This window comes from Danio aesculapii, chromosome 8 (assembly GCF_903798145.1).
Source record: "Danio aesculapii chromosome 8, fDanAes4.1, whole genome shotgun sequence".
Lineage (NCBI taxonomy): Eukaryota > Metazoa > Chordata > Actinopteri > Cypriniformes > Danionidae > Danio > Danio aesculapii.
Window position 1 is genome coordinate 21,852,363 of NC_079442.1, and position 26,444 is coordinate 21,878,806.

At 33.9% G+C, this 26,444-nt stretch overlaps 1 protein-coding gene across 1 annotated transcript in view; it reads left to right on the forward strand.

Annotated features, from left to right (window-relative positions):
- ipo11 (importin 11) overlaps positions 1-25,234 on the forward strand; it is a 311,095-nt gene extending 285,861 nt beyond the window's left edge. The window contains exon 24 of the mRNA XM_056464319.1: positions 21,500-25,234. Coding sequence (XP_056320294.1) covers positions 21,500-21,664 — 165 coding nt within the window. The 3' untranslated portion in view covers positions 21,665-25,234. The remainder of the gene's footprint in view (positions 1-21,499) is intronic.
- Positions 25,235-26,444: the final 1,210 nt, after the last annotated feature.

Consider the following 26,444-nt stretch of genomic DNA (forward strand, 5'->3'; position numbering starts at 1 on the left):
ATATTATATTATATTTTATTAATTATTTTATATTACATTATATTAAATTATATTATATTATATTATATTATATTAAATTATATTAAATTATATTATATTAAATTATTTTATATTATATTAAATTATATTATATTATATTATATTAAATTATTTTATATTACATTATATTATATTATATTATATTATATTATATTATATTATATTAAATTATTTTATATTATTTTATATTATATTATATTATATTATATTAAATTATATTATATTATATTATATTATATTATATTATATTATATTATATTATTTTATCTTATATTATATTATATTATATTAAATTATTTTATATTATTTTATATTATATTATATTAAATTATATTATATTATATTATATTATTTTATATTATATTATATTATATTATATTTATTAAATTATTTTATATTACATTATATTACATTATATTAAATTATATTATATTATATTATATTATATTATATTAAATTATTTTATATTATATTATATTATATTAAATTGTATTATATTATTTTATATTATATTAAATTATATTGTATTATATTATATTATATTATATTATATTATATTATATTATATTATATTATATTATATTATATTATATTATATTATATTATATTATATTATATTAAATTAAGTTAAGTTAAGTTATGTTAGGTTATGTTAGGTTTTGTTATATTATATTATTACAGGGCTTCATGATTTGAAGAAAACAAAAATAGTGATTTATCTGATCGAAATTGTGATTTGTGATTTAAAAATGCGATTTACTATAATTTCATAAAAGAGCTACAGGTTTAATCTGGTGATTTTACAGCACCAAAGAAAGACCAAGCATAATCACAAGGTATGCTACACTATGCTACTGTTTATTTAAAACCATTTTATCCAATAAAGTTGTCAGTTGAAATACCAAATTAAAAATATATCTACAGTGTTTAAAATTCAGTCAAATAAATTATATAAAAAATCTTACATATATAGACGTATAAAACCTTTAAAGTCTTTAAATTAAGATTGTTAAATTTTTCATATTGATTTCATGACATTCGCAGTGCACTGACAATGCTTTCCACACAATTTTAGATTTTACTTCACAGCACAAGAATTCTTGTATTAAATTGTATAATTTACAAATATATTTACATTTCTATATTATTTGTTATACAATTTTTGTCCTTTAATACAGGCAGTCAGAATCAGATAAATAAACTGTACCTTTAATTTTACCTGCTCAAAGAAAGCCCTCTTTGAATGCATCAAAACTCAAGGACATGCACAGAACAACACATTTACAGCAAATAAACTAATGTGAATATTATCCCGCTTGCTTTTTAAGCATTGTCGAGCGAGTTATTAAACACCTGTGATTGGTCATTGTGGTCACGCACTCAACAGAAAGGGCTGCGATTGACTGTAACGGTTAGAGCGGCTCTGGCGTTATGTGAGAGACACGGACAGTGAGCAGACATGGAGTTTACATCTTTCATTTCATCTCCATAGAAGTGGAATAGGGGCTCGTGGGTTCTGCTGTAACAGTTGTCTGCTTTTTAAGTAAAGTTAGTTGTATCATTTTACTGTAACTACTCACGTTCGCCTCCCAGCTTTTGCAATTTGAAAATTGCACCTTTTCAAATAGTGATTTCGGTTAAAAATCGATTAATTGTGCAGGCCAATTCTATTTTATTCTATTATTATATTATATTATATTATATTATATTATATTATATTATATTATATTATATTATATTATATTATATTATATCAAATATCATATCATATCATATCACATCATGTTATATTTGGCCATAATTTATGGCCAGGAGGATTTTTTTGGCACATTATTATTTGTTCATTCTCAAAGGTCATGCTCTTGAAAGTCTTCTAAATTGCAGAAATCACAGAAGGAAATGAAATGCAGATGAGGTAATGCATAATAAGAAGGTGTAATTCACCTTTTTGGATACTTTGGGGAATACAGGTAGAATGGGGATTAAAATTTGAAATTTAAATTCTTTAGCTCATTTGTTTTATTGTAAACTGATCAAGTGTTTGTAAAGTGTGCACGGAGGGTTATAAATCTGGAAACTTGCGTATGCCAAATCGGCTGCAGATTTGAACGCATGAAGACCCAGGAGCATTTAAATGAGCATTGATTGGTTTGTAGAGCATTAGAGACTGTGATTTTGAGATTGTGCTGGACAGCAAATGGAGCTGCGGTGATATAACTTGACATATGTTTTCTTTTGTGGAAAAGATACTTCATGGCAGTTTGAGAGGGAGCCATAATCCAATTTTTCTCTAATGGCTTTTTTTTTCCATATATGGTTTTTGTTGTTTACTTAAGACTGACAGTCCTGTTGTAGGAACGAATTATGAAGGATTATTCACCCAAATTGAAAAGGAAATCAGAAAGAATTCAGTTCATTGAATATAATATATTACTTCCAGTTTTCAATCAAGGAAACATTCATGTTTTGGAGGATGTTTTTCTACATCTCATCTAAGAGAATGAGGCACAGCATGAACCATTTTGGGCAGCTTCAAAGAAATCAGTACACACTGTAAAAATAACCATTAATTCACAAATTCTGCAGTTTTCCTTTTCTTTATGCTTCAAAATCACTTTAGGAGCTCCAGAGCTCTGCTCCATCACTTGTCACGTTTTATGTTAAATATACAGGGTGATTCAAAAAGAATACCACAACTTTAAAGCGAGAACTCTGCAAAGAAGAAAGAAAAGGAGAGATAAGCTCTTTCTGTCATCGATTTAAGGAAGCTCTGAAGTTTCACATTGAGGAACTAAAAGAAGGAATAACTGCAGCTATCCAAACTGTTATGCCTGAGATGCTACAAAGAGTGTGGAATGAGTTCAAGTATCGGCTTGATGTCACTTGAGTGTCCGGAGGAGGTTATATTGAACCTCTATGAACTTGCTTTCTACTGAAATAAAAAACTTTAAGGTACACTTCACATTGATTAATTACCCACGGTTCCATCATGTTTCTTTGGTTGAAAACAGATTTTCAAAGTTGTGGTATTCCTTTCACCCTGGGGTGCGTTTCTGAAAACCATCGTTAGCCAACTAAGGTCGCAAGTTCCGTCATTACAAACATAGTTTGTTGATTTGTCGTTTCACGAATCCATTGTTGCAATGAACATTCGCAAACTGCATCGCAAACTTGTATGCTTGCAACTACACCTCTGGAGCTGTAGTTAGAAACATAGTTCCTGGCTGTGTTCTATTCCCAGTTATCCCCCCTATGCCCTATTCATTTAGAACATTCTGACAATAAACTTGGAATGATTAAAAAAGCATTAAAGTCATCTCTCTTAGGTGTAATTTGCTTTTAAAGTTTTTTACAGTTCAGTTTTAGCAATCTTCATGTTTCCAATTGCGCTCCCTTCGCGGTGCACTTTGAAAACATTGATGTAATTTTAAACACAGATGTGGCTCATGACGAAAGCTATAGGTGACTATTATTTAAAAGCAGAATTTATATTACATCTCCAAAGCTTGTGAAAACAAAATATTAAGCATACGTTAATGCTTTAAAATTATAGTAGGTTATTTATTAAGACATATATCTGTATGTGACATGGGCCTGTTGGTTAGAACGTTTCTGCAGTGGTTTGCATGTGTCAAATTGTAAAAGTAGACTTTTCAAAAAATAAAAATAAGTAAACAATATCCTACTTAATACTTAATAATAACATTATTAATAATAATAATCATCAGTAATATTATTATTAAAGTATGATTTTTTTCATTTCCTAATAAATAATAAGTTTTAAATTTAATTTCTTAATAAAAAGCTTCATTATTCATTTATTTTTAGGATTTATATATGAGATTAGAATACGTGTTAGCTTTTGTAAGTTATTGTATGTTTTAGAATAGAATATGTAATGTTCTTAATAATATTTGTAATGGAAACATGGGGCCAAAACTAATGTTGGATTTTTTTTTAAATGTGTTTGTTGTGTAAAACAATATAATTAGCTCAAAGAAATGATGAGGTTCTTCTCTAAAGAAGTTGTTACCATGCCGTTTAGAGCATCATTATGGGCGTTTTACTAACGTGTAAACTAATAACTAACGTGATCCAAATAATGGATCCGCAACAGAGAAACTACGGGGTTTTGGAGACACTCTTCACTAAATCGTTCTTTTCCCGAACGATGCATCGTATGGTAATTCAGCCGCGAGTTACATCGTTGTGTGGGAAACGCACCCCTATATAACATTTTTATAGTAGTTCAAAACCAATAAATTTAATAAGAATATATATATATATATATATATATATATATATATATATATATATATATATATATAGGTAAATTATTTAAATAACAACCGAAGTACTGTACGTGTCGTACATAGTTTACATGGTCACCACAGAAAATATATAACTACTAAACATGTCAAGATCCTATAAAGCAATCAAAGTTCCATAATGCAATTTGACAGCTTCAATAAACTGAAAATTAACATAAATAACAAATTAAGGGAAACTGTTAATTAACTTAGTTTTGTTAAGTGTACATACAGTGCAAAAATGTGAAGACTTTTGGGGAATACTTGGCATCCTTTATGTCAAAATAAAGAAAAATGTATTCGGCCACATTGGGCTTATGAAACACAAGCAGAATAAATACCTGTGGACTTCACATGTAATGCATTTAAATGTTTGCAGTTAAATCAGAGTCTCATGAATACGGCTCAGGAACTGAAAAGAAAATACATTTTTCATGATGTGTCTTAACTCATGCTGTATCTAATATCATGTCTGTTCGTCGTAATTTATTTGGTTTTATATTCATTCATTCATTTTCTTTTCGGCTTAGTCCCTTTAATAATCAGGGGTCACCACAGCGGAATGAATCGCTAACTTATCTAGCATATGTTTCCAGCATATGTTTTGCACAGCGGATGCCCTTTCAGCTTTTTACATGGATGGATAAGTGATCGCACGGGCATTGCCGACAAAGAGTGTGTGTGTTCGTGTGCATGGAAATGTATTATCCTCCCTCTCTAAATTTGATCTTATCCATGTGCTGAAACACACCCTCATTTCCTGCTTTCACTTTTAATTCCAACAGGGTGAGCGATTCGTTTGTAAATGAATCTCCATTATGAACAACTCGTTCACAAAAATACAAGTTTATAGCACCACTGCATCTTGTTGATGTATTTCATTTATATCCTTTGCTGATTTTGTTCGATACGTTATCCAGGGGGCACTTTCGTTCATTTTTGAGGGGAACTTTTTTATCCAAGAGAACAAAGGGCATGTGCCTGCTGTTTATCTATGAATCCACACGATTGATTCAGGCCGGGGCACGTCCGGCCAAGCTCCTCCATCCGGGTGAGATGCGGGAAGGTCATGTGATGCTCTCCACATACAGTATAGCGAAACAGACGTCAAAATGTAAGTTTGCGTGCTTCGGGTTGGAGAAAGATGAGTTTAAACTGGCTGAAGCCTCTTACTGAAAACAACCGCGTAATTTATTCTTTCAAGCTTTGTTTCTTCAGAGTTCTGTTGCAGGGTTATGCTCCATTGATTTATTTCACTAGAACTGTTTATTAATAACTGTTTATTAAGTTAAAGGTTTGATACTGATTAGAACTTAAAGTGGCGATGAGGTCTTAAAATATTCTGAGAAGGTCTTTAAAAAGTCTTTAAAAGGTATTAAAATTACCTTTAGGATTCCTGCACATACCCTGAAATAAAATGGCTTGGGATTCGCTTTGAAAATGACTAATTTTAATGACCCCACATTGACTAGTTCTTTTCAAATCAGCATATTGGACTGATTTCTGATGGGTTGTGTGACAGTAAATAATAATCATTTTAGAGTAGTAATTCAAATATGGTTTATATCATGGTTCTGTTGTCACGGTTTTTGGCATGATTCAGTTTATGTTTACAGAAACAAATTCCTGTCTGTCTTTTCCGAAACTTTATGCATGGTGCACTTTCCGATTTGAAACTTTGTAGGGTGTTTTCATTCACTTAGAGCTGTGCTACAAGCTGTATGAATGGTAATTTTCAAAAAATCCATCATAGGGTCACTTTAAAAGTCTGTACAGAAGATCCTTGCCAACATAAAATACACTGAAAACAGTCACGCTTTAAATATAGATGACCACCTTGACTTTTGAGTTTGACTTTATTGGCGTTTACACGTCTGTTACTTCTTACTTTCTTACTTTATTCATTTGACGGAAATCCATTAAAAGTTCAGAGCGGCTTGAGCTGGATTTCTTCTAGAGGCCTCTCTGCTTTATAGCACTGGCTTTTCTCAGTCAGAATAATACTTCAAAGATCCTTTTTGGAGTGCCTTTTTCCTTAAACCCATTCTTTTTTTTAACAAAACACTCCAATTGGTTAAGGTCCCAGCACTTTCCTGTGTCTGACTGCCATTTGTGGGCCTCAACCATTCATAGTCTTTATAGTTTTGTAATGCAGGAGGATCTGTGTCCTACAATAGCAACCCATTTTGAGAACTTCAGATTTCACTCTTCTCTACAAAACTAATTGATTATCCTTAGAGATAATAATGCCCTTTCAAATTCAGGGTTTCTTCTGTGCGAGTGCTTACAATGGTGCTTCATATTGTCATTCGACCTGCGTGTTTAGTTTGTATGAATCCCAATTGCATTGTGCTAATCTTATATTATTGCACTTCAATTCATCCACTTGTAAAAGAATCTTCAATGCGCATTTATTCTAGTAATAATGACGAACAAGTTTATTATCTCTCAAAGCTGAAAGATGATGCTTTGTGGAGCATGAAACTGCATCTTATGTCTTATTTTTTTTCTTCCGAAGATCGATAGAGTTCTTAGGAAAACATCAAGGTTATGTTGGATCACTGGAAAGATCTGATTTAGTCACATTTTTGTGTAACTACCAAGGTCACAAGCAGCACCATTTATCTAGCATCACTTCATTCCGGTTTCAACTTTGATATAGTAACTGTAAAGTTGTTTTTTTAAAATCACCATCAGGATTCGGCTGTGATCGGGTCAGGAATTGCAAAAATAAAAATTTGAATTTATATTACAAAAATTAGTTTGACATCTCAAGAAAAAAGGTGGAGGTTGTTTTAGCATTATTCTATTTTTGTTCATCATGTCATGTTTTGCTAGTTCAACATACTGCAAAACTTTTAAAAGGTCAAGTAATTAGCATAATAGTGTACAGGTGTGTTAATATTGTCATATGAATATGCCAGGAAACTTCTTAAAGGCAATTAAAGACTCAGAGAAAAATGTTGATGTCAGTTGGTTTAATTGGATTATAGTTTGTCAGTTGTGTGTGTGTGTGTGTGTGTGTGTGTGTGTGTGTGTGTGTGTGTGTGTGTGTGTGTGTGTGTGTGTGTGTGTGTGTGTGTGTGTGTGTAGTCAGCAGTGCCAGTGCAATGCTCTGTGAAAACTACATTTCTCAACATTCAGGTGACATTTGAAAAATTCTGTTGCTTTCCTGTAGCGTTTCATTTTCAGCCTAGTATTGACAGAATCAAAGGAAAACTTTTACACCATCATGCTAAATAACAGAGAGAGAGAGAGAGAGAGAGAGAACACATGCAAGTGGCAGGTATCCATACTGTGGGATCACATACAGTATTACAGTCAAATTCCTAAACGCTACTTAACGCTTGTTTTCTCGTCCAATTTTTTTGTTTGTTTTTATTTAAACGCGAGAAGGCGATGCAGTGGCGCAGTAGGTAGCAAGAGGGTCACTGGTTCGAGCCTCGGCTGGGTCAGTTGGCATTTCTGTGTGGAGTATGCATGTTCTCCCTGCTTTCGCGTGGGTTTCCTCCAGGTGCTCTGGTTTCCCCCGCAGTCCAAAGACATGCGGTACAGGTGAATTGGGAAGGCTAAATTGTCCATAGTGTATGAGTGTGAGTGTGTATGGATGTTTCCCAGAGATGGGTTGCGGCTGGAAGGGCATCCGCTGCGTAAAACATGTGCTGGATAAGTTGGCGGTTCATTCCGCTGTGGCAACCCCAGATTAATAAATGGACTAAGCTGAAACAAAAATGAATGAATGAATGAATAAATGCGAGAACCGAAAAATCCACTTATACCAAACCTGACAAGAAACCTGGCTTTTTTTTTGGTGAGCCATCCCATCCCTAAATCTGCAAAATTCACACCGCTTTGACTAAATAAATACAACAAATGTTCTATTTAAAATATCATTTAAATGTTCAGAAAGACAGTTTGCTTTAAAATATTGTGATTTATGCAGCATGAGCATAGTACATCTGGCTCTGAAATGAGCAATTCCATTAAAACTTTTAAGTTTTCACCAAAATAGCGAAATTCTTTAGTGAAGTTTTTTTTGTGTAGGCTTGTATTTTACTGCAAAAACACTCTAAAATGTGTCTATCAATGTTTTCAAACAATTATATTATATTTACCAATGTCACTCCAGTGCCAATTTTACATCTGTCACATCCACAACAAAGAAATGACACCCATAACGAATATTTACTCTTCTAAAAGCAAAAATGTAAAATAAAATAAAAATCAAAGTCTCAACCGAGTCTCAACATTATTTCGGAACAGCATATCTATGATTTCCTCATTGTTATTGAGCACCGGTACAGCCAGTGCTCATTACTGTTACACTTTTTTTTTGTTTCACAAAGTCTGTGCACATCATCTGCATAACTGTCCTCAGAGCGGGAATTACCAACATAAGAGAGCAATATGAACATGTGGTTTAAGTGAGACCAGCAGGGGGGCGCTTAACCTGCAGTCTATGTGGGTCCTAACACCCCAGTATATTGATGGGGACTCTATACTGCTCAGTGAGCATCATCTTTTTGATGAGATGTTAAACCGAGGTCCTGACTCTCTGTGGTCTTTAAAAATCCTAGGATGTTCTTCGAAAAAGAGTAGGGGTTTAACCCCAGCATCCTGGCCACATTTGTCCACTGGCCCCCATCCATCATAGCCATCCCTATACTATAATTGACTTCATCGCTCTGTTTCATCTCCACCAATCAGCTGGTGTGTGGTTTGCGGTCTGGCACAATATGGCTGTCGTCGCGTCATCCAAGTGGATGCTGCACACTGGTGGTGGATGAGGAGAATCCCCCAATGTGTTATTATTTTAATATATTTATTTTATTATTGTTATTACTATTATGTCCTTCAGCTTGCATTAGAAAACGGTCAGTTTACTTTTAGGAAACCCACTTCAGGAAAGTCTGATGTATGGGAGTCTTTTCCATGCATCATAGACACAAATGGAAAAAAATGACCCTTTGCACGATGTGATATTACCTTAAAGTTTTACCCTTTAGCAGTCACAAGACTGGAACCTCAGGTTTAAGGCGGCATTCATGTCTCATCACAAAGGGGCAAACAAACTGACATTTAGCCTACAATCCTTGCACAACCTACAGTTTTATCTGTTATGAATAGATTTTTTAAACCAGACATGAATTTAGCTGGAAAATTATTCTAAGTGGGCAGCGAGTAAACAAAGGCTGAATATACAGCGGGAGTGGAATAAAACCTTGCGGGAGAGAGCAGGAGCTGGACTAAAAAAATTGTCCTATGCAGACCTCTATTGCATATGGCAAACTTGCATAATTTTTTTGGTCGCATCCATAATGCATGTATATCTTTCTCATTTAAAATATAAAATCTGTTTAAAGAGTGATCTTTTTCTGATCTCTCAACTTGGTTAGTTGTTTTGGAAAATTTAAACAGATGTTTCAATATGATGTTAATGTATACTTTCTCAGTGAATTTATGTTTTAAGTTTTTACTTCAAATATCACATCCATAACACTGGAATTGCTAAAATGTTCAATGTCATCCAGTGTAACTGGGTTATATTTAGTTTAGTGTATCTGACTGTGTGTATAGTCATCAGTGTCAATGCAGTGCTCTGTAAAATCAATCCATTATGAATTGTAAATTCACTCAGTAAGAAAAATAAGCAACTATTTAGGCTAAATCCCTCTGGACTAAATATGTCAAGAGCTTACACACTCCATTAGGTTTAGACAAAGCAAGGAAATCACTGTTGTTATTTTATCCGACAGTTTTAATTTTGATGATCAAATAAACACTGATCAGCCACAACATTAAAACTGCTGACAGATGAAGTGCAGAACATTGATTATACTGTTAATGTGGCAACTGTCGAGGGGTGGTGCAATTTAGGAAGTGAACAGTCACTTCTTGAATTTATTGTGTTGGTGACAGGAGATATGAACAGAAGTGATTGTGACAAGTGCCAGTTAATGGGTCTGGCTCAGTTGGAGCAAGTCCTTGGGGATGTTGCCATGTATTCAGTGGTTAGTACCTACCGAAAGAAGTGCAAGGACAACCGGTGAACCAGCATCAGGGTCAGTGGAGTCCATTGCTCATTGATGCACATTGGAAGTGAAGGCAAACCTGTCTGTTCTGACATACTGAAAAACTATTGTACATCAAAGTGCTCATAAAACTTAATGCAGACTGTAATAGAAAAATGTCAAAACACTGTTTGCTTCCTATTGCGATGCGTAGCCACAGATCAGTAAGAGTTCCCATGATGACATCTGTCTTCTGCTGAAAGTGCAAGAATAGTGGAAGAAGGTTATTGTATGTGATCTAGTAGGTTAATGGAAAGCTAAAGTCTAGCCCAGACCAAGTTAAAGGCTCTCTTTGCAACACAAACTGCAGAAGAAATGTAAGAAACAATGTAAAGAAGCTTATCTTCAACCTCTAGTCCGCCTTTTGCCTCTAGCTATGGTTAGAATCGCAGCATCGTTGATGGGTTTTGATTAAAACACACCCTTTGGGAATTTAAAAATCCCTGTGGGTGTGATTGATTTCACTACAATAAATTAGCAATTCCAGCAGTTTAGGAAGGAAACCTTTGAAAATTATTATTGGATCACTTTCCTTGATGCACGCTGTGCTTTACAAATTCAAATATTGTTGTTCTTCAGATCTGTCATCTTCTTTATTCACACCATATACATTTTCTAAAGCACAGCCTTTACCTCTTTTAAGTGGAGAAATAGCAACTTCCAAAGCTGAGGTACAAGACTCAGGTTAAGCCTGGCAAGTCACAAGGGACTTAATGATGGGACATCACTGATATATTTAATGTTACAGATTATACTGTAAAGACAATTGACTTTAACTTCAAACCCAACTCCAGCTGAGTGAAACATCTTGTCAAGCCTTGTTCACACAATCTGTCTAAACATCAATAGAAACTTCTGTGTCCCCATGAGGATGTTAACCTTTTTCTGCTTTGGCAACTTGTGGTAGACAGTACATTACCGTAGCTAAATGCTTTGAGTAAAATGGGCATAGGAAAATAAAGATCAACAGAATCTAGATTGAAGAGAATTGCATATTTCAACTGTCAGCTGCTCTGTATAAGAAATGGTGCACTATGCAGGAAGAAGAATAAGAAAGCAAGTTGTTTGATGCAGTGTTACTGTATGCTGTGGGGATGTTCTGCTGGATCCTGGCATTCATGTGGATTTTACTTTGACACATATCACTTAATTAACTGTGCATAGACCTAGTAGTGATGTCTAGACATCTGGACCAGAACATCTACAAATAAGAACAACCAGTATCACGGTCCTCAGCAATGCATGTAGAGAGGAAAGGCTAACCTGTCTAGTCCAATCACACACTTCAAGAGTTCAGTAATGGTTCAAACAACAGTAGGTGGAGGTGTTTCTTCCAGGTTCCTCAGATCTCAATCCAGTACATTCTTGCCTTTGGCTCTTTAGATCCACTTTCCTGCAGTTTGGGGGCTTTCATGCTAGTACTTTTAGTTAACCATTGTTTGATGTCAAATTTCAGTTTGTTTGGATTGTTAAGTTACAAATGCCTGTAAGCATTGTGCAGAACAAACAGCTACCACTGTGGTGAAGCAAACGTATTGTGGTTTGCAACTAAAAACCATCATGTGAACACAGTCCTACAGTGGGGAGGTGGGGTCTGACGAACTTGGGTACAAAGCAGATAATAGGCTGTGTCCGAAATCACATACGTCCATACTACATAGTATGCTAAAAACAGTATGCGAGCCAAATAGTATGTCCGAATTCGAAAAAAGAGTATGTAAGAAGTACCCGGATGATCTACATACTACTTCCGACGAGATTCTGAAGTGCGCATCCAATGGACACTACGTTATCCCCATAATGCACAGCGAGAGAATTCATGAACAGGAGTGATGTGACACAACTGATGTGGGTAGGTCACGTGATCATGACAAAATGGCAGATGTAATACTTCTGAGTACCATTCATACTACTTGCATTAATACTGTGTAGAACATACTTTTCTAACGGTCGAGTAATACATTTAAATGCAAATGCAGTACCCACTGAATTGTAGGCGATTTCGGACACAGCCAATCACTCTTTAAATCCAACCCTGATCAATCTCACCTGCCTGCCTGTAGCTTTCTAGTAATCCTGATGACATTAAGTTGATCAGCTATGTTGGAACATAGTTGGAGCTTAACTCTTCAGGAAAATCTATCTAGAAGGGCAGAGTGGACAATCTGAGTATGAAATGTGCTGCACTGAAAAATCTGATCCATGGTGCTCGTGAACTTACAGGACTTTACAGATCAGCTGCTAATGTCTTGATGCCAGATACCATTGGTTGGATCTTCAGAGTAAACTTCTAAATCAGGGTGGTCTAAACCCTATCCTGGAGGGCCACTCTCTTGCAGAGTTTGCAGAATTTGATGTTTCCCCATTCATACAGAATGCCTGAGCATACTGCTTGAGAGGCGTTTCAAAGGTGGCCGCAGAGTGAAATTACTTGCCATAAAGGCACTTTGCCTCAACACACCTGTCTGAAAGTTTGTAGTTAACTCAGTAAGAGCTTGATTAGCTGAATCAGGTTTGCTTAGTTAGGGTTGGAGCTCAAGTAAGCTGGGCAATGGCCCTCCAGGAGCAGGATTCAACACCCTAAATGATCTCAGAATCCCAAGTTTTAAACCGTGGACCTTATTGGGACCAGTCTCGGGGTCATTTGTACAACGTTTTCAGACAAAAATAGGACATTTTTTATATATATTTTGCTTGTTTGTTTTAATGATAGCTGCATTTTGGGACTGAAAATACATAAATCTGAAACAAGGGTTTTAAGGTGGAAGGTTTTGAAATCGCACCGCCATTGTCTTCTTTGTGCAAGCACCAAAAAATGAGAGTCTTTGAAGATGATGACCTTATGCACATATATAGTATGTGTACGGAGGTATAGATTTAAAGGCAAGTGCAAGCAAACACACAATAATGGTGGAGTATGTGTTTGTGTTTTTATTGCTTGTGTTGTTATTGATGCATTTTAGGGCGCTTTCAAACTTGGATCAATTGCCTGGACCGTACCCAAGTTTGATTTCCCCCCCGCCACCTTCTAGGTTGGTTTGTGTTCACACTGTCTTTTTTCCTCTTGAACCCTGATACGCTTGCATCATCAAGCTGCTGTTGTGTGTGCAGCTGTTGTTAAGTGATGGCCGCGAAAGCAAAGCGCCAAAATGGACAGATGTACGCACATCGCGGTCGTTCTGCTTTTACTGAATGTACAGAAAGCGACCTGCGTCCATCTGCTGCAAAAAAATATTATAAACGTTCAGAACATTACGCGATGTCTGCAGAAGCTGTTTTTGGAGGAGACGAGCAGGCATTATCACTGTGATTGCCCTGGCTCAGTCGCGCTTGTCACCAAGGTACAGTAAGTGACACACAGACACACACACACACACACACACGAATGAACGTTATGAAAACGATAGTTTGTTGGACAGTTGGCAGTTCACTTTCGTTATTTGGTGTGATTGCATTCATATCAGAAGTGAACCCGACCAGAGTTCGAGTGAACTGTACCCCAGACCACCTCTTTCAAGTTTAGAAGACACGTTCACACTATCTAAACGTATTGTACTCTGACGTCAAACGAACCCGGGAGCAGACCAAAAGTGCTAGTGTGAAAGCACCCTTAAACACACAGCAAATTATACATTCACACTAGCACCAAGTCATCAAATGCACATCCCTACATGTACTGTCTACTAACAAGGTGATGGCATCCTAAATGCTGGGTGAATGCTGTCCTTGCAAGCATTATTGGTCGTTTTCACTAATGTGTAAATGCCGGTAATTTTGAAAGCAACATGTAAACTTGAAACTATATTAGAACGCAAGAGAAAAACGTTTCCATTTTTGGCTACCTCATTGTCATGTAAACATAGCCTCAAAGTGGGCAACATTCTCTACAAGCAACATGTTTCTAGCCTGGTGGTTGCTCAGATATTTTCACATTAAGGCACCTTTGCTTTGGCCATTGCAGGTTGAGAATTCGATTAATCGGTCTGATCAAGCTTTCTGTGCAAATGTCTCAGCGAGGGTAAATGTTGAGTCTTATGTTTTACACCAATATTATGTGGAGAGAGAGAGTGTGTGTTAGACATTTGTCATATTTAACCTTTTTGGAGAAAATTACAGTTTGCAGATGGTGGCATTTGAAATCATTAAATCCGAAAGTACTGCAGAATGACTTTTTTTCCCTCTTTTATTTCTCGTATGCCGCAGGGTAGCTGCTAGAGTTAATTTAGTGTGAATTATAAGTATAATCACACACAAAAAAATCACAGCTGGTATTGTTAATACTCATCACATTGACAGATGTACGCTCCATGACACATTTGATGGTTTTTAAATAAACGTATAATGTATTAACCAGCTTTTGATGTATATTTATAACCACAACATTGCTTTTGAGTTTTACTGAATGTATACTTCAATCTACAGCTGTCAAACAGATGAAATGACATCCTCCTAAGTGTGCTTCCAATAATGTTACATTTATTTTGATGTTTTAAGGCATTTGACAGATAGCAGAGAATGAAGCATCAGGTTAATGTATGCAGCTATGCTAATTCCAGCTCTCTGTTTCATTCTTTTGATGTCCCTCCCCCCTCATTAGCAGGGAATTATTTATGTTCTGTTTATACTTTAGTATGCTCAAGCTTTAGTTTGCCACTGTATGAGTGCAGCAATGCAGTTACCTCACTTTACCCTTTAAAGCATCATGCTATATTAATATTAATAGAATTGTAAATGTTTAGCTTAAAATTATAAAATATATATATACATTAAAAAAGAGAAGTCATGTATAAGCTATTGGGTTGTTACAGTACAAACATTATTATTACGGATGTTCATTTTAAGGGTCAGATTTGATTAAAGTACAATTACAGAAATGATTTGTTAACATGATTTGTTAACATGCTTTCACTTGCTATGTTTCCATCCAATAGCCGCGTTTCCACTATCGCGCCGAAAGCGAGCGAGCCAGGGCGAGCCAAGGCCAGTCGAGTTTCCACTATCACTTCCGGGGCGTAATCGGGCCAAAGCGGGGCTTCCTTGGGGCCAGCGTCCGGCCTTTTTCGGCCCGCCGAATACCTTGGGCCAAGGAGGGCCAACTGGGGCTTTGGGGCGGGGTTACGTACAAAGGCGTTTTTCAAATTCAGTTTTCCTGTCAGGTAAAGAGGAGACGAGATGCTTTCTTCCCTTACATTTGTTTTGCTGTCGCGCTTGATCAACTCACTAAGAAAAATCTGTGTTCGAAGTAAATGCCGCCGAACTCGAATGTCCTTATCCAGGGATCGCTGTCTGGCCTTACACCAACAGACCACAAACAGTAAAAAAGCAATCGCTTCGGTGTTCTCCATCTTCCAGCTCTCGTAGTGACGCCAGGTTGTGTTTGGGGTTATAATTTGAGATTTTTGTTCCCGCTGAAGTGGACGGGTTGTGTGACGTTTGATTCGGGGGACGTTCTGGGGGCGGTGTTTGTGTGACGCGCTGCGAGCAACTAGCCCGACAGTGGAAACGCGACATGATTTCGGCCTCATTTCTCAACCTCCTGGGCTATTGGCCCGGCCTGGCCCGATTAAAGCCCTGGCTCGCACTGGCCCGATAGTGGAAATGCAGCTAATGATGGGGATTACATTTTTGCGCAAAACTGAAATATCGCATATTAGACATGCGAATAAAGCAGCTTTTTCATCCAACGAGTCAGAGAACAAAATCTTCACTTTCTGGTTAACTGGCACCAAATATCAAGAGTAAAAATGGAATTTGCTGTGGTAGGTGAAGCTGCGTCAATATTTTCTTTATTTAATAAATTACTTGTGTCTCAGAAGACAAACAATGAAAGGGTGGTGGCGTTTGAAAGAGCGCAGACACTCTTGACAATTCTAGAGGTAATTAATTATACAATAACACTAAAAGTGAAACGGATAAGGTGTTTTAGAATGACCACAACATCATTTCAGATATTTTACATTGTGGTCAGCCTGCAGATTTGTCCATTCACACACATTTTTCATCATCACATGATCTCTTATAATAAAATCACATGACTTTTTTAATGTGCATACTGGAATTGTAAAAGTGTTTCCATTGTAGTTTATCCGCATCTTTTCTTATCAATTAAAAGTTTATCCTACTAAAGAAATATAACATCTCCTTTCATTTCTCAGCTGTATGTTCCTTAGAACTCTCTGCAGTCTTTAATTGTCTAGAGGATGTTAAATGTTGGATGGCAAAAAACTTCCTTCAACAAAACTGAGATTATTCTATTATCTATTATCTATGTCTTATATTGGGGGCTTTGGAAGTCTTACACCATATATTAAATCTCAAGTAAAAAATCTAGGAGTTATCTTTGATTCAGAGCTTTGTCCAGGAAAACTATTTAGCTCAGAGGTCAAGAATAGTTACTATCAGCTGAGGATCATCTCTAGACTCAAATCCATTCTTTCCTTTCAAGATCTGGAAAAAGTCATACATGCTTTTACCACATCTCACCTAGACTATTGTAATTCCTTTAAAATCGTCATTGGCACGGTTGGAGTTGGTTTAAAATGTGGCAGCTTGACTTTTAAAAGGTACCAGGTTTGTGGAACCAAATGTTATGTTCTTCTCTCTCTGTTTTTAAGTCCAGACTTAAAACACATTTTTATTCTATTGCCTTCCCTGGCTTTTAATCTTTATTGTGCATTGTTGCTGTCGTACTATTAATCTTATCATTACTTTTATTGTTATTTTTCTATTTTAGAATGTGTTATGGTTTTGTTCAGCACTTTGGTCAGTGCCAAACTGAAGTTAAATGTGCTTTATAAATTAACTTACTTTATTTAACTTACTTTAAATTAACTTACTTTATTTACTTTATGCATACTTAACTTATGCACATCTTGGTGTTTCCATCAACCCTTTTTTATGCGTATATCCAAAATGCACATAAAATTAGGTGGATGGAAACGTAGCTATTGATTGGTTGGTTGATTGATTGGATTTTATTCATTTGGTTGGTTTTGGTTGAATTGAGTTTTTTTTCTGTCTAATTATACAACTCCAAATAAGATTTGCGTTCAAGGAGGAAGCTAATTTTAGTTTTTTTTTTATTAATATTATTATTGTAAAAATGATTTTTTTTGTTTGTTTTTTGTCGGAGTTCAGAAAAAAAAATCATAATTGCAGTATGGAACTAGGAGTTGTGAATAAAAAAAATGTACATTCCAAACATTCTACATTTTATGATTAAGAATAAAATGTGTTTTAATCTTGGGATTCAGAGAAGTAAAAATAAATTCAGAGAAAGTAAACTCTGCAATTCTGACTTTATTCTTTACATATTGTTTACATATTGTTTTGTTCTGTTTTAGTTTTTTCTTCACTATTGTGTCTGTCTTATAAGAAGTAGTATTTAGCAGTTCTTACATTTCTGATTAGTCAAAGTCTAAATTGTGAGATGTAAAATCACAACTGTAAGAAAAAAGATGAAGCTAAAACCTTGAAATAATAAACAGAGTGAAATTGTTTGGTAATAAGCTTAATTTTGGAAGCAAGCTTTTAAGGAGGCCTGAATCATTTTTAGAGAGCAGAATGTTTTAGTTAGAATTTTAGATCATTTTAATTAGGACTGCACGATATTGGAAAAATCAGATATTGCAATATATTTTTTTCTGCAATAAATATTGCAATATGAATACAGTTTCAGAAGATGGTTTTAATAGCTTTATTTGACGGTTTTCTGGCGAGTCTAACAGTATTCAAGTACAGAAATTAAATAATCAAAATAAAATGTAAAAATGCTTTTCTTACTTTTTGTCTTGTTTCTAGTCCAAATATCAAAACAATTCTTAGACCAAGTAAAAAATTGTGTAGTTTTCACCGTCAGGAGGAATAAGTGAAAAATAAGAGGTTTTTGCCTGTTTTGAGGAAATTATCTGGCAGTTGGACAAGTGAAAAAAATCTTGTTTTCGCTTTGAAATGTAGATATTTGGACTTGAAACGAGACAAAAAATCCAAGTAAGAAATTTATTTATTTATGTTGGCATGAATCATATAAATTCCATATAAATACAGTGAATAAATACAACTTTGTAGCTCCTGGTCAACTATAATTCAGACTGGACATTGCATATCTTTGCGATGTAACTGTTGAAGATGTGCACTTTGCGATATCGATGCTAAATCGATATATTGTGCAGCCCTTTTAATGGCTAAATGCCAGCACCCAGTAAATAAAAACGCTTTTCACTTTTTTCAAACGTTTTATTTGTAAAAATTATTAGTAATAAACATCATTTTCACACATTCAAATCAAGTCCAGGATAGAAAATTAGTTCAGCAGAGGAGGATGTGACAGAATGCAGTTTCTGTCTCACAGTACAGTTTGAAGCACTTTATCAATAAACGGTAATCATGTATTATGTTTCCGCATATGACAAGAAGATAGCGCAACACTGCTTTGACTGTGCAATGGAAAGCAAACTAGATTAATGAATTCGTCTTAATGAGGGTGGAGATGTCAGGCCTTTGTTTTAGTGCAGCTCTCAGCACTGATTAGCACTGAAATACTGAGAGGGTCTTTTATGTTCATCTCCGTCTTCATTTTTACTGTAAGTCACAGTTTGTTTCAGATTCATGGACAGATACAGAATGTTATTAAATATTGAATACATTTGGATTATATAGTGATTAGATATTTATGATGATGTTTCAGCATCATTTTTCTAAAAAAAAAAAAAAAAAAACATTTAATGTTGTTGTGTGTTCGTTTTAGCTGTTTTCTTGTTGTTGTGTTGTTCTTTTTCTCATTGAACCTTGTTTTTCCAGTTAGAAAATATGTTATTTTGAAAGTTTGTAAGGCTGGATCTTGTGTTTTTACTTCTTTTTATCTCGGTATGATTGTGACAGCTTTAAGTGATTTATTGTTTCATTGCAGTTCCACATCATAACATTGCAGTCATTCATTCAGACTTATAAACTAACTCTGGGCTTATTCTGAAAATATAGTTGTCTGGAATATTTATCCAACACCGGCATCCCATAATTCATGTTCCTTTCACCATTATGAAGTGTTAGTTACAGTAGTGCTGGCTACATGTTCAAAACTGATATTTGACACTTTTAAATAGGCCCAAAAACTAAATAAATATTTATTGTTATTCCATTCCACCAAATAGTCTCGCAAAAAGAGGTGCTTAATCTTTAAAAATGTTTATTTCCAACATCAGAAGCCCAATATTTTTGTGTTAATTTTGTGTTATTTTTTCTGTTAATGTATGTTAAATGAAGTTTGCTGTTTTTGCAAGTACTGTGTGCTAACAGTTCATTTTATTTGTATTTATAATTTAATCGATTTTGTAGCTGTAGTTTTATAACTATGGTTTTATCATTTTAAAGTTTATAATTATTCTCCTATTTACAGATATATTTAAGGTATATTGCATATTTAAAAACTTGTTTTCCATGTTTAAATGTTATGTTATGTTGAGTAACATGTTTAAATTGGTTGACTTGATTAATATTTGAAATGAAAAATAATTGTAATATAATAATTAGTCATGAAAAGGAATTAAACTTCTTTTCTCTACCTTATGGGTATTCAAAATGTTTTTCCTTAAACATAAATTGGATAACATTTTTGAATTTTTTTTTTATTTAAGAATATTTCTACAAACTAAAATAATGTCTTCTCGTATGTTGAAAGGAAACACTTAATTAATAATTTTTCCTTTAAATAAATTGGGTAACAGAGCTGAATTGTTTAGCTTGACATAATAATCAAATTTTTTGTCATTTTTCATAAAAATAAAATGGATAGCTGGGTTGATTGATTTTTTTGCTTAAAAATATTTTAGGGAAGACTTTAGAAAGTGTAACACTAGGAGTCGAGTGACAATAGAGGTGCGGGTCCAAATGCAGTTTATTAACAGCTTAGTCGGGCAGGCAATGGTCAAACAGTAGAAAACAGAATCAAGAGGGTAATCTAATAGTGTAGTCATGGTCACAGGCAGAGGTCGCTGCAGGTAACAAACAGGATATAACAAACAAAGAAAGAAACAAAAAAACAAGGCAAGAGTCTGAAAGCACGGTAAGACTAGATTGACTTAGCAATGTTACAGGTAAACATACAGCAAGACTCAGCAATGAGTGTGTGTGTGTTAGAGGTAATATATAATCCACGTAATCAGTCTAGGATTAATTTTCAGCTGTGTGTGTGCGCATTCAGAGAGAGAACTGGAACTGGTGTGTGTATGAGGTGCATGATGGGATTTGAAGTTCAATTCTGTGACAGATTTGTAATTCTCCAGCGATCTGCCCAGGCTAGCTCGCTGGTGATTGACACAGAAAGTTGAATGATTATTAATTTGTCTAGTTGACATAGTATAGGTTCAAACTTAATCCAATCTAATAATAATAAAATAAAATAAAACTACACCTTGAGATTTAAACAACCGAATTCAACCAGAAGAAAGATGAATAGGTTAAATCAATCAGCTTCATTAATATATTTTTAATAAAAATAAATACTAACAATAATAATGATAATAATAATAAATTGTGAAAATAGTTTTCTCCTAAAAACAATTGAGTAACAAGGTTCAAATATTTTAAATGTTTCTAAAAGCAAAAGTCAGCTAATTTCATATATATTGAAAGGAAAAACTTATATTAATTAATAAAGTAACAGGCTAGGAAATAAACAGGGAATAACTTTTAAAGAAACAGAACAGAATTCCTTACCTTAAAGAGAGAGTATTTGTAAAAACAAAACAAACCAAAAAAAAAAGATTTTTTTTCAGAAAATAAATTGGGTGTTTAACTTGAAAATATGTGTATAAAATATATGAGAATTCTACTTGCCATAGTTCTAAATTATAGAAATTTAATCTCATTTAAACTAGATACTTTTCATGCAATATTTGTCTAATCTAATGATTAAATTAAAATAAATAAATAAAAAAGCAACAACATGCATTTCGTTTATAATACTTTTTTACATTTTAAGTCCTCCGTTAAAAAGGGAATCAAGAGCTATCTATATTAGCAGTAAATGTGGTTTGCTGTGCTCATTGGTTGTGTATTTCTGCTTTTCCTCCTGTTGTATAGCTGGCTCTTGAGGACCCAGTGCACAGTGTCTCTCTCCAGCAGTTTGTCTATGAGAAGCTGAAGGCTCAGCAGATGCTGATGGGAGATCAGGGCTTCCAGGCTCTGATGGAGACGGTGGACACAGAGATCGTGAGACAGCTGCAAGAGTTCATCCAGGGCATGTAAAGAAGAGGATGAGACCACAGCGCAGATGCCAAACTTTTTAAACAAAGAGCTTCCATATTTTTAAAAACACACTTTCTTTTGCTTTCTCAAACACAGCGTTAACGTTTAAGAGAGGAAATGTAGAGCGATAAGAAGGAATGGCAGATCATAATGCCTTGTTTTTGTGATGGGAAATTAGTTTTGAAAGGGCCCAAGCAGTGTTTACAATGATTTCAGTTTATGTAATAATAATAATAATAAAACAATTGTAATTTTTGTATGTATGTACAATACACTGCATGACAACATTACTTTGTTTGTTTATTTGCTTTTTTTCCCAATCATGCTTCTAGTATATCAGGAACTACTGAAAAGTGAGTAACAGATTTGATTGATTGAAAGTATTTTCATATCAGAAACACATACTGTACATGAACAAAAAAAAAATTAATGGATGTAAATGTTTACCTTTACACAAAGTATTGCTGCTAATGCTCCAACTCTTACCGGAGATCAGAAGAACCAAATGCACATCAGTTTAATCCAACAAGAGTCTATTTTAACCATAAATACACTGCAAATGTTTGAGTGAATATTTAGTGACGCTTTACTTGGAGGGGGTGTATAGGGGGATCAAAAGACCTTCATGAAATCTTTAGAATCATTAAGTGTCATTGATTCAGTTGTGTCATTTTAAATGCAAAAATGACATTGTTTGAGATGACTTTATAACAACTTGACTTTAAACATATGCATCATAACCTGTCTGTTTTGACTTAACAACTTGTCGATCACCAAGACAGCATAACTTGTCATAAATCTGTCATAAACATGATCATCATGAGGCCATTATAATCGACATGAATTGCATGAACCACATCATTAAACTTTTTCTTGACCTCAACTACAGAGGTAAAAATTGTATTTGTTATTTATTGTTATTTAATGTTTATGACGGTGTTATAAAATAATTTGACAGAGTAATGACACTTTTACTAACAAATATTAATGACAAAATTAATTCCACTGAAAAAAGTTATCAGAAAAACATTTATAACACAATTATAATGGCCTTATTGCAGTCATGTTTATGACAGAGTTATGACAAGTATGTTGTCTTGCTAATGTCAAGATCATGATAAAACAAATACAGGTTGTGATGATTTTGTTAATGTCAAGTTGTCGTGACAAAAACAAAGAGGTTGTGATTTGTTTGTTTGTCAAGTTGTCGTGACAAAAACAAAGAAGTTGTGATAACACTTTATAATACCTATACACTATGAACCATTTATTAAGCATTAGCAGGTAGTTAATTGATTATCTGATAGCATTAACTCTACATTAATAAACGTTGGTAAGCAGTTTATAACTACAGCTACAAATGCTCTTGACTTAATAGCATGTTTATAATGTGCTTAATAATTATGTTTTCATACTTTAATGATTTATTTTTCATTACTAAATTAAATATTGCATTATTTACAAACCAGTTATTTTAGAGAAGTTACGTTTTTTTAAAGATTATTCAGAATGCGTAAGTAAATGATTAATAAACTATTCAAATCAACATTCATACATCTTATTATTCAGGCATATATTGAAAGTTAATTTGTGTGTAAATAAATGCTTTATTAACTCACCATCATCCAGTTTTGTGACTTAATTTAAAGTGATGTCTATTTATGCTTTATAAATCTAAATGACTAAGAAAGAAACTAAATGACTTTATTTATTCATTTGAACATACACAAATGAAGCTGTATCAATTAAAAAATAAATCTTTGCAACCTTATCTAAAATAAAATTACTGTGCAGTTTAAACACCGCTAAATAACATTGAAATGTTGCATCATATGATATTGTTAAACTATTATATTGTTGTTGTTTTTTCCAGTTTCATGTTGTATTTTGACACTCCAGTTATTTAGCAATGCTAATTTCTTAGATAGGATTGCAAAGATTATTGTTCATTTGATCCTGAGCCTTTAATAGTCGTTTATAAGGGATTTATAAAGCATAAATAGTCCTCACTTTAGATTAGGTCACCAAACAGGATGAAGTTGAGTTAATAATGCATTTATTAACATACATAGTAACCATTACTAAATGCCTGAAAAATTAGATGTATAGATGTTGATTTGAATAGTTTATTAATCATTTACTAACTAATTCTGAATGATCTTAAAAACCACCAACTACTCTTATATACTAATGGTTTGCAAATAATGCGATACTTAATTTAGTAATGAAAAATCAATCAGTCAAATTATGAAAGTACAATTATTAAGCACATTATAAACCTGCTTTTAAGCCTAGAATAGAGCTTTTGTAGCTGCAGTTATAAACTGCTTACTAACGTTCATTAATGTAGAGTTGATGCTTAACAGATAATGAATTCACTAAATGCTCATGCTTAACAAATGATTTATAGGGTGTAGTTATTATAAAGTGTTACCGAGGTGGTGATTAATTCGTTTATGTTTTGTCAAGTTGTCATGATATAAACAAAGACAGGTTGTGATGAATTTGTTTGTCAAGTTGTCGTAACAGAAACAAAGAGGTTGTGATTAATTTGTTTATGTTTATGTCAAGTTGTCATGACAAAAACAAAGACAGGTTGTGATGAATTTATTTATGTCAAGTTGTCATGACAAAAGCAAAGACTGGTTGTGATTAATTTGTCAAGTTGTCATGATAAACGAAGACAGGTTGTGATTAATTTGTTTATGTTTTGTCAAGTTGTCATGACGAACAAAGACAGGTTGTGATTCATTTGTTTGTTTGTCAAGTTGTGAAAAAAAAGGTTGTAATTAATTTGTTTGTCTAGTTGTCATAACAAAAACAAAGAGGTTGTGATTGATTTGTTTATGTCAAGTTGTCATAACAAAAACAGGTTGTAATTTGTTTATGTTAAGTTGTCATGACAAAAACAAAGACAGGTTGTAATGAATTTGTTTGTTTATGTTTATGTTAAGTTGTCATGACAAAAACAAAGTCTGGTTGTGATTAATTTATGTCAAGTTGTCATGACAAAAACAAAGACTTTGTGATGTATTTGTTAAGTTGTCATGACAAAGACATGTTAAACATGATCATCTTCGCATTTAAATTAACATACAGTAACTTGCCAAATGACACTTAATGACAGTTGTCATAAGCATGTATGTGATGATGTCATGATTATAAAGGTTTCATGACAGTCTTATGATAACCAACATCAAGTAAAGTGTTACAGAATATACTCATTGCTGTAGCAAGCTGTCTTTACTTTTTTTTTGTAAGGACACATAACAAGTGCGTATACATTTCTAGAGATGTTCCCGGTTGTTATGGGATGTAAAAGAGTGTAAAAAAAGAATGCTAAAGACTTACAGTACAATAGGACGACTGTCACTGTGAAACGCATTTGGAGTCTGAATAAAAAAGCCTTACGCTTTAAGCCTTATTTATCCACCACTAACACAGCAGACATTATATCTCGCGCCTGTGTTACCTGCATTACACCATATTTCACTCTAGTTTTATTTTCAAGTATATAAACCTTATTTTTTCATGGATGCAGCTTCAATAAAGTTCAGTAGAGATTGAAAACCAGTGGTTGTTTTTGTTAGCTTGCTTGTGCAAACTTTTCCTGACTGTTTGCATGCAGTCTTTCAGTCAATCTTGACTGAGATTTCATGTGCCGTGTTGAAAAACATCTGAAATAATGCAGTGAAGCATTAAAACAACTAAAAGCATTTCATCCACTGCAGTAAACCGTTTTGGCCTCGCAGCTTTCAACGATCTGCCTTTTCGCACCATACGAGAGCTAACACTTTCTTGCTGATGTAATAACCAGAAACCGTCCCTGGTGGTATGATGTGTGAATCACGTCCAATTAAATGTGGCATTTCTTGAATTACTGTTATTATTTACGTCTCTCACTTTCAACCTCCATATTGATCTTCTTTTTTCTTTCTGGATACTACTTGACTTTACAACGGAAGTCTTAAGTGGTGCTATATTTATTCGATTTTTTTTTTTATGTATGAAAGCAAATGGTTGCGGACATTGTGATTCAATCAATGTCGTGGACTGCTGGATAAAATACAATTAACTTGAAGCAAAGCAAAACATGGCAAGCAATCAGCACACATTTGAATTGTTGCTGAATGAGTGTTTGTATAGGGGATTTCATACACACCAATAATTTCTTTTTGAGTACATACAGTAACTTTACACTTGACGTTTATGATGAATGTTTATAGTGAATGCACTTTAATTTTTGATTACTTTAAAATGGTTATCTACTACCTTTTCTATCCTAAATACTATTACTGTAATAGGATATGTCCATGGTAATATGTTATTATTCTCTGTATTATTGTAAAAAAAGCTAATTACTAGCAAAATCTGCCAGCAGTAATGAGTAAAGAACTACCATTTATTTTAACCAGCAACTTCTTTTGTGGAGACAAAGCAGAAGTCATAAATGGTAATTAAGCATAGTTCATACACATACTAATAGTTTCACTTGCATAAAAAAATGTAAAACTTTTCACTTGACATTTATGATTCATATACATAACAATAGCACATAACATTTTAATTAATGTATAGATTGTTGTAAAATTCAATCAATTCCATGAGTGTTCAATAAAACATGGCCAGGAGAGTTTTTTTTTTTAAGGTTTAACATATTAGCGATTTATTGTATACAAATGAATAATTCGATTTACAGAATTCTGTTCTACTCAGTGCAATGCAAGAGTTACATTCAGGGGTGCGTACAGTTTTCATTTCTTAATTTCAACTTATAGCA